Source organism: Sebastes fasciatus, chromosome 10 (assembly GCF_043250625.1).
Source record: "Sebastes fasciatus isolate fSebFas1 chromosome 10, fSebFas1.pri, whole genome shotgun sequence".
In the NCBI taxonomy this organism is placed as follows: domain Eukaryota; kingdom Metazoa; phylum Chordata; class Actinopteri; order Perciformes; family Sebastidae; genus Sebastes; species Sebastes fasciatus.
The window spans coordinates 36,239,719-36,249,806 of record NC_133804.1 but is presented as its reverse complement, the minus strand read 5'-3'; the positions used below and the strand labels follow the sequence as shown (position 1 = coordinate 36,249,806).

Sequence of the window (10,088 nt, the reverse complement as noted above, 5' to 3'; positions counted from 1 at the left end):
AATACTACTACTACTACTACACCTTAATACTACTGTAATACTACTACTACTACTACACCTTAATACTACTACTACACCTTAATACTACTGTAATACTACTACTACTACTACACCTTAATACTACTGTAATACTACTACTACTACTACACCTTAATACTACTACTACACCTTAATACTACTGTAATACTACTACTACTACTACACCTTAATACTACTGTAATACTACTACTACACCTTAATACTACTACTACACCTTAATACTACTACTACACCTTAATACTACTGTAATACTACTACTACTACTACACCTTAATACTACTGTAATACTACTACTACTACTACACCTTAATACTACTACTACACCTTAATACTACTGTAATACTACTACTACTACTACACCTTAATACTACTGTAATACTACTACTACTACTACACCTTAATACTACTACTACACCTTAATACTACTGTAATACTACTACTACTACTACACCTTAATACTACTGTAATACTGCTACTACTACTACACCTTAATACTACTGTAATACTACTACTACTACTACACCTTAATACTACTACTACTACACCTTAATACTACTGTAATACTACTACTACTACTACACCTTAATACTACTGTAATACTACTACTACTACTACACCTTAATACTACTACTACACCTTAATACTACTGTAATACTACTACTACTACTACACCTTAATACTACTGTAATACTACTACTACACCTTAATACTACTACTACACCTTAATACTACTACTACACCTTAATACTACTGTAATACTACTACTACTACTACACCTTAATACTACTACTACACCTTAATACTACTGTAATACTACTACTACTACTACACCTTAATACTACTGTAATACTACTACTACACCTTAATACTACTACTACACCTTAATACTACTACTACACCTTAATACTACTGTAATACTACTACTACTACTACACCTTAATACTACTGTAATACTACTACTACTACTACACCTTAATACTACTGTAATACTACTACTACACCTTAATACTACTACTACACCTTAATACTACTACTACACCTTAATACTACTGTAATACTACTACTACTACTACACCTTAATACTACTACTACACCTTAATACTACTGTAATACTACTACTACTACTACTACACCTTAATACTACTGTAATACTACTACTACACCTTAATACTACTACTACACCTTAATACTACTACTACACCTTAATACTACTGTAATACTACTACTACTACTACACCTTAATACTACTACTACACCTTAATACTACTGTAATACTACTACTACTACTACACCTTAATACTACTGTAATACTACTACTACTACTACACCTTAATACTACTACTACACCTTAATACTACTGTAATACTACTACTACTACTACACCTTAATACTACTACTACACCTTAATACTACTGTAATACTACTACTACTACTACACCTTAATACTACTACTACACCTTAATACTACTGTAATACTACTACTACTACTACACCTTAATACTACTGTAATACTACTACTACTACTACACCTTAATACTACTGTAATACTACTACTACTACTACACCTTAATACTACTACTACTACTACACCTTAATACTACTGTAATACTACTACTACTAATACACCTTAATACTACTGTAATACTACTACTACTACTACACCTTAATACTACTACTACACCTTAATACTACTGTAATACTACTACTACTACTACACCTTAATACTACTGTAATACTGCTACTACTAACCTACCTACTACTAATACTAACTAAACTAAACTAAATACTGTAATACTGCTACTAATACACGTACATATACACGTATATATATATATACGTGTATATGTACGTATATATATATTCTGAGGAGAGTCAGCAGACGTGGTATGAGAACATGTGATCCATCCCACAGTATAATAATAATAACCATTATTTATATGGTATTCTTTAACTACTATCAAACTGAGCATTAGCACATGAAATACTTTAACAATATTTAGTTAAAATAAAACATGTATAAAAAAGACTAACGAGCAAAGCAATTTAATAAAAGTGAGTTCTGAACAGAGTTTTTATTTTGTGTTCATGGTGTTAGAAACATTCTGTCAGGTTTCAGGGTTCAGGTTTCAGGTTTCAGGGTTCAGGTTTCAGGGTTCAGGGTTCAGGTTTCAGGTTTCAGGTTTCAGGGTTCAGGTTTCAGGTTTCAGGGTTCAGGGTTCAGGGTTCAGGTTTCAGGTTTCAGGTTTCAGGGTTCAGGTTTCAGGTTTCAGGTTTCAGGGTTCAGGGTTCAGGTTTCAGGGTTCAGGGTTCAGGTTTCAGGGTTCAGGGTTCAGGTTTCAGGGTTCAGGTTTCAGGGTTCAGGTTTCAGGGTTCAGGTTTCAGGGTTCAGGGTTCAGGTTTCAGGGTTCAGGGTTCAGGTTTCAGGGTTCAGGGTTCAGGTTTCAGGGTCCAGGTTTCAGGGTTCAGGGTTCAGGTTTCAGGTTTCAGGTTTCAGGGTTCAGGTTTCAGGGTCCAGGTTTCAGGGTTCAGGTTTCAGGGTTCAGGTTTCAGGTTTCAGGTTTCAGGGTTCAGGTTTCAGGGTTCAGGGTTCAGGTTTCAGGGTTCAGGGTTCAGGTTTCAGGTTTCAGGGTTCAGGTTTCAGGGTTCAGGTTTCAGGTTTCAGGGTTCAGGGTTCAGGTTTCAGGGTTCAGGGTTCAGGTTTCAGGGTTCAGGTTTCAGGGTTCAGGTTTCAGGGTTCAGGTTTCAGGGTCCAGGGTTCAGGTTTCAGGGTTCAGGGTTCAGGTTTCAGGTTTCAGGTTTCAGGGTTCAGGTTTCAGGTTTCAGGTTTCAGGTTTCAGGTTTCAGGGTTCAGGTTTCAGGGTTCAGGGTTCAGGGTTCAGGTTTCAGGGTCCAGGGTCCAGGTTTCAGGTTTCAGGGTTCAGGGTTCAGGTTTCAGGTTTCAGGTTTCAGGTTTCAGGGTTCAGGTTTCAGGGTTCAGGTTTCAGGGTTCAGGGTTCAGGGTTCAGGTTTCAGGGTCCAGGTTTCAGGGTTCAGGGTTCAGGTTTCAGGGTTCAGGTTTCAGGGTCCAGGTTTCAGGGTTCAGGTTTCAGGTTTCAGGTTTCAGGTTTCAGGGTTCAGGGTTCAGGGTTCAGGGTTCAGGTTTCAGGGTTCAGGGTTCAGGGTTCAGGTTTCAGGGTCCAGGTTTCAGGGTTCAGGGTTCAGGTTTCAGGTTTCAGGGTTCAGGGTTCAGGTTTCAGGGTTCAGGGTTCAGGTTTCAGGGTCCAGGTTTCAGGGTTCAGGGTTCAGGGTTCAGGTTTCAGGGTTCAGGTTTCAGGGTTCAGGTTTCAGGGTCCAGGTTTCAGGGTCCAGGTTTCAGGGTTCAGGTTTCAGGTTTCAGGGTTCAGGGTTCAGGTTTCAGGTTTCAGGTTTCAGGTTTCAGGGTTCAGGGTTCAGGGTTCAGGTTTCAGGGTTCAGGGTTCAGGTTTCAGGGTTCAGGGTTCAGGTTTCAGGTTTCAGGTTTCAGGGTTCAGGGTTCAGGTTTCAGGTTTCAGGTTTCAGGTTTCAGGGTTCAGGGTTCAGGTTTCAGGTTTCAGGTTTCAGGTTTCAGGGTTCAGGTTTCAGGTTTCAGGGTTCAGGTTTCAGGTTGGAGATGAACTGAATCTGTCTGGAGGTCGAACGGAGACACAAACTGAGAACCATGTTTGATCTGTAGGAAATAGTCCAAACTGATTCTGCCCGTTAACTCGGTGTGTTGTGGACGTTAACTCGGTGTGTTGTGGACGTTAACTCGGTGTGTTGTGGACGTTAACTTGGTGTGTTGTGGACGTTAACTCGGTGTGTTGTGGACGTTAACTCGGTGTGTTGTGGACGTTAACTTGGTGTGTTGTGGACGTTAACTCGGTGTGTTGTGGACGTTAACTTGGTGTGTTGTGGACGTTAACTCGGTGTGTTGTGGACGTTAACTCGGTGTGTTGTGGACGTTAACTTGGTGTGTTGTGGACGTTAACTTGGTGTGTTGTGGACGTTAACTCGGTGTGTTGTGGACGTTAACTCGGTGTGTTGTGGACGTTAACTTGGTGTGTTGTGGACGTTAACTTGGTGTGTTGTGGACGTTAACTTGGTGTGTTGTGGACGTTAACTTGGTGTGTTGTGGACGTTAACTCGGTGTGTTGTGGACGTTAACTTGGTGTGTTGTGGACGTTAACTCGTGTGTTGTGGACAGGTTCTGGGTTTCGACTGGAAGAACTGTGGGAAGCCAGATGCTCCAGCTGTTCTGAAGACTCTGACTGTGAGTCCAGACCCGATCTCCATCCCAGGAGACCTGATGGCCTCCGCCTCTGGATCCACATCTGTAGAGCTCGCTGCTCCGCTGTCTGTGAGTACACTGATGATCCACCACGTCTTCTGTTGTCCTTTACATCTGTAAACACTGTGCACGTACACTGTGAACAATGTGAACAGTAACACAGAGAGAAAGTCTGGAAATGTCCAAAGCTTTTTTTAATCTAATTTGTGTTAATAGAGCTTTTTGTCTTTAATTCATATTTATTATATTATATATTATTATATTATATTATATTTATTATATTGTATATTATATATTATATATATTTATTATATGATATATTATTATATTATATTATATTTGTTATATTGTATATTATATATATTTATTATATTATTATTATTATTATTATTTTTCTGGTGAGGACATAAACACCTCAAAAACTGTCTTCAGAAAGGTCAAAGTGTTTCTTTTGTTCTCTTAGTTAGTTTGAGCCATTCAGTCGGTTTAATTTCACATTAACACACATTAATCTAAATGAATGTATGTTAACGGTTTGGAGGTAGAAATGCAGCTGAAGTGGTTTATTTGACTGTAAAGCTGCAGTCATGTGGGATTAGAAACACCATGACTCAGCAGGTTTACAGTCATTCTCTTGACTCAGCAGGTTTACAGTCATTCTCTTGACTCAGCAGGTTTACAGTCATTCTCTTGACTCAGCAGGTTTACAGTCATTCTCATGACTCAGCAGGTTTACAGTCATTCTCTTGACTCAGCAGGTTTACAGTCATTCTCATGACTCAGCAGGTTTACAGTCGTTTCAACAGAAGAATAAACTTCCTCCGAACGGAGCCACTAATCCTCTGAGCCTCCGCTCGGTATCATACGACCGTCTCTCGTCTCACCTCCTCCTCCATCTCTTCATTCTCTTAATAAGTAGTTTGTTTGTTTGTGGTGTTTTGATTTTAAGTTCAGGACAAACTAAACTGAGACGGCGTCCAGAATCACAAACTGTCCACTACTCACTATGTATATATCTACCTCTGTGTGAATAAACTGTAGTATGAGCAGTTCTTTACGTCGTCACTTCCTCAGAGCCTCCTTGATTCAAAATCAAGAAACATAAATATAGAATAGAAGAAAATTACAATAAAAATACTATAAAAAATAAACCTTAACCATAAAGAGTTTGGTATTTCTACTAGGTGAATTACATATATATATGTATAGGAATCAGTTTTCAACATATAATTAATATCTTGTATCTTGTTTACCAAACACAGATGGAGCCGGAAGTGTTTGCTTCCTGTTGATGAGGTTAAGCTACTCGTCACTATGACGATAAGATCGTTATCACTTCTCTCATCGGTGTCGGGAACCAGACAATAATGTGACTTCCTGAAAGCTCGACTCAGCGTTTTAACTGCACTTTAATGTTTAATCTTCCTCATGTGTCTCTTTTTACAGTCTGTTGTTGTTCTTTATTTTACTTTTATATCTTTATTACATCTTTAACTTCTATGATGAGATCATCACCTCTTGGTTAGAGCACATGATGCTGTTTTTAATCTTATTGTTGACCTAATATCTATAAAGGTTATTTCTGTTTTCTGAAAATGCTATTATATCTATTATAGTAAGAGGGACATTTGAGACAGATCTGACAGTTTCAGGCGTCCAGCGACAACAACTCAGAAATGTTGTCTCTCCTCTCACTTCATTATTTTATTATATCTTTATTATATTTATTTTCCGTTTTTGATGCTCAGCGTCCGTTTCCCAGTTTCAAGAACCTAGAATGTCTTTTTTCTTTGACCTGAGGTTGTTCGATCTTCCAGACCAGAACCTTTAAACTGTGTTGTCTCCTCTTCGTCAGGTGAATGTGACCCTGGAGAAGGAGGTGGCAGGTTTCTGGGTGAAGGTGCCGTGTGTGGAGGAGTTGGGCAGCTGTCACTATCCGGACGCTTGTGATATCCTGAACCAGCTGATCCCTCCGGGTCAGGACTGTCCTGAACCGCTGCATACCTACGGACTGCCCTGCCGCTGCCCCTTCAAAGCTGTGAGTCGCTTTTCCTGCTGCTTACCAAACCATCAAAGAAGCTCTGATTCAGTGGATCCCATCAGGGGAAACAGATGTTAACATCTGTGCTAGAGACACATTTTAATTACACTGTTTACACACAACAATCTTATTGTTGAACCTCAGATCGAAGAGGAACAATGCAGATTCCGTCCTGGCCGTGGAACAACGGACCAGCTCTTCACTCTCGCAAGGATCCTGGAGGGGGCCTGGGAGTATGCCCATCCAGTCTACATGTGTTTTGTGGACTTGGAGAAGGCATATGACCGGGTCCCCCGGGAGATACTGTGGGGGGTGCTGCGGGAGTATGGGGTGAGGGGGGCACTTCTCAGGGCCATCCAATCCCTGTACGCCCAAAGCGAGAGCTGTGTTCGGATCCTCGGCAGTAAGTCGGACTCGTTTCCGGTGGGGGTTGGCCTCCGCCAGGGCTGCGCTCTGTCACCAATCCTGTTCGTGATATTCATGGACAGGATATCGAGGCGTAGTCGGGTGGAGGAGGGTTTGCAGATCGGTGTGCTGAGGATCTCATCGCTGCTTTTTGCAGATGATGTGGTCCTGTTGGCATCATCGGTCTGCGACCTCCAGCACTCACTGGATCGGTTCGCAGCCGAGTGTGACGCAGTCGGGATGAGAATCAGCACCTCTAAATCTGAGGCCATGGTTCTCAGCAGGAAACCGATGGATTGCCTACTCCGGGTAGGGAATGAGTCCTTACCCCAAGTGAAGGAGTTTAAGTATCTCGGGGTCTTGTTCGCGAGTGAGGGGACGATGGAACGTGAGATTGGTCGGAGAATCGGAGCAGCAGGGGCGGTATTGCATTCGCTTTACCGCACTGTTGTGACGAAAAGAGAGCTGAGCCGGAAGGCAAAGCTCTCGATCTACCGGTCAATCTTCGTTCCTACTCTCACCTATGGTCATGAGGGTTGGGTCATGACCGAAAGAACGAGGTCACGGGTGCAAGCGGCCGAAATGGGTTTCCTCAGGAGGGTGGCTGGCGTCTCCCTTAGAGATAGGGTAAGAAGCTCAGTCATCCGTGAGGGACTCGGAGTAGAGTCCTTGCTCCTTTGCGTCGAAAGGAGCCAGTTGAGGTGGTTCGGGCATCTAGCACGGATGCCTCCTGGGCGCCTCCCTTGGGAGGTGTTCCAGGCACGACCAGCTGGGAGGAGACCACGGGGAAGACCCAGGACTAGATGGAGAGATTATATCTCTACTCTGGCCTGGGAACGCCTCGGGATCCCCCAGTCAGAGCTGGTTAATGTGGCCCGGGAAAGGGAAGTTTGGGGTCCCCTGCTGGAGCTGTTGCCCCCGCGACCCGATCCCGGATAAGCGGTTGAAGATGGATGGATGGATGGATGTTTACACACAACATGAAGCTAAAAGACTGAAGCAGAGTGAAACACTGAGAGGAACTCTGTACATACAGATCAAGTCCACATTACTAAATGTCCCTGTAACACATCAATAACGGGGGGGGGGGGTGCTGTACCATATTAGAACTAAACTAAATGAGGGCTGTGCTCAGTAGTTGGAAGCTTGGAAGCTTCATTCATAAATTGGTAGAGCCGGTGCACAGTTGCAGATAAAGATCAGGCCACACTAATATTAATAGTATTATACTATTTGCAGAATTAGATTCCAGTAGCGGCTGCGTAGGATTGTTTCCGACTCGTGTGATCCAAACATTTCCAATAACTCCGAGTGTTGAGGTCAACATTTACAATCAACAGAATATTCTGCTTCAATTCATCTTTGTTGTCGTTTAGCCTTTCAAAAACAGCATCTTCACTGCGGTTAAAAACCGGGGTATGAACAGGGCGGTCTAGCAGCAATCTAACCGCACCGTGAGATTCATTTACGTATAATATTATATTATATATATATATATATATATATATATATATTATAACCACAATAAGAATAAATCAGTTTTTTTAGGAGGAAGACGTCATAAATGTGACGACGTGCATCTGAAAACTTCAATAGAAGCATACATAGAAGAATACATCTTTAATACATGCATCAAATACACTATTTCATATTCACTTCCATTAAATACGGGGTCTCACAAGAGACTTTACATTGACAATAGTTATATTATATTAATGTTTAGCATATTTAACAAATGGTACCAAGACATGCTTTGTTCTAATCATCATAAATTGTGGTTAATGTGTGAATGAAGCGTGACCTCCTCTCTGCGTCCTCAGGGCTCGTACTCGCTGCCTCAGTCGGACTTCTACCTGCCCTACATGGACCTGCCCTACTGGCTGACCAACGGGAACTACCGCGTCCAGGGCGTCCTGGGCAGCCAGGGCAAAGAGCTGGGCTGCCTCAAAGTGGCTCTGTCCCTCCACTCCGACTGAACCGACACCACCGGCAGTCAGGGCGCTTACGCTTCCTGTTTATTTGTTTATTTGCACATAAAAACGATCAAAAATTGGGAAACGAAAGCAGAAGTTGCACAAAGTACTGAAAGTGATGAACCTCACAGGGATCCGTAACAAATGTTGATGTGAGACGAACTAAATGGCTGCACAGTTCAGTTAGAGGAAGACCAGAAAGATTTTTGGAAACACAAATCTATAAAATAGTACAAGACCTGAAGGCCAAACTAATAATAATAATAACAGACTAAATACAGACCGTACGTTGTTTTTAAAGGTGCTATATGAAGCAACAATACATCCCCAAAAACCTGAACAACTGACATCATGCTGCTGTTTGTTAACATCCATTAAATGAGCCGATAGGAAGCCACGACCGGCAGCTGTTCTGGTTCTGTTCTGGTTCTGTTCTGGTTCTGGTGAGTCACAAAGTGAGTTTCAATCATCATCGATCCATTTTTAAAGCCTTTAACATATGAATAGATGTAAAAAAACAACGTATGAATGAGATCTGATTATTGATGAAGCTCATCACGTCAAACCAACGTATGAAAGAGATCTGACGTCAAAGAGTTTGGATTGGATTAATTCATTTAGATTAATGTAATGGAAGCAGATGATGCCTCCTCTGCTGGATCTGTGTTTTATGATGAACCAGTAGTTTAAAGTAATAATGCCCTTCATTCATTCTCATGTGCTCTTTCCTCTTCTCTCTCATGCTGTGTGTGATTTGGGTTTAAAAAGTGCTTCATTCATCGAGTGTTTCTTTTTTAAATGGGGATGTTTTAAATGAAAAAGTGTTTTCAGCTGTTGAGTCGAAGCTCTGCTGGGAATTAAGCAGCGCTCTTTTTATCTCACTTGATTTTGATTTTGATTGTTAAGATTTACTCCATCTGTGTATTTTTACAAAGTGCCTGATTAGATATTATTAAGGAGGAATAAATGAATAAGTGATATGGAGGAGTTATAGGTTGATTTTAATTAGTTTGTTTTCTACAGTGTTGATAACAATGATGATGAATTCTGTTTTTGAATGATTCCACACACTGTACAGTTTTTAATAAACATTAAACTGCATGTTTTCGTGGTTTCAGTTCCTTCGGTACTCAGAATTAGAAAGTAAATTGTTCCGACATTAACTCAGAGAAGATTCTTCCTCGTTATGAAAAACAAGTATTACAAGTTTTAAAAGGTTCCCTGTGATTACATAATACTCACTTCACTTTAATGATACTCACTACACTTTATTAATACTCACTTCACTTTAATGATACTCACTTCACTTTAATAATACTCACTTCACTTTAATAAAACTCACTTC

General features: G+C 41.1%; 1 protein-coding gene and 1 long non-coding RNA gene across 2 annotated transcripts in view; both read left to right on the top strand.

Moving 5' to 3' along the window:
- gm2a (ganglioside GM2 activator) overlaps positions 1-9,844 on the top strand; it is a 10,724-nt gene extending 880 nt beyond the window's left edge. Inside the window, exons 3-5 of the mRNA XM_074649591.1 lie at positions 4,241-4,393; positions 6,180-6,362; positions 8,591-9,844. Of these exons, the coding sequence (XP_074505692.1) occupies positions 4,241-4,393; positions 6,180-6,362; positions 8,591-8,746 (492 nt within the window). The 3' untranslated portion in view covers positions 8,747-9,844. The remainder of the gene's footprint in view (positions 1-4,240; positions 4,394-6,179; positions 6,363-8,590) is intronic.
- On the top strand, positions 4,681-5,185 carry LOC141775848 (uncharacterized). Its single transcript, XR_012595700.1, has 2 exons — positions 4,681-4,942; positions 5,083-5,185. It is a non-coding gene; the product is annotated as an uncharacterized LOC141775848 (long non-coding RNA).
- Positions 9,845-10,088: the final 244 nt, after the last annotated feature.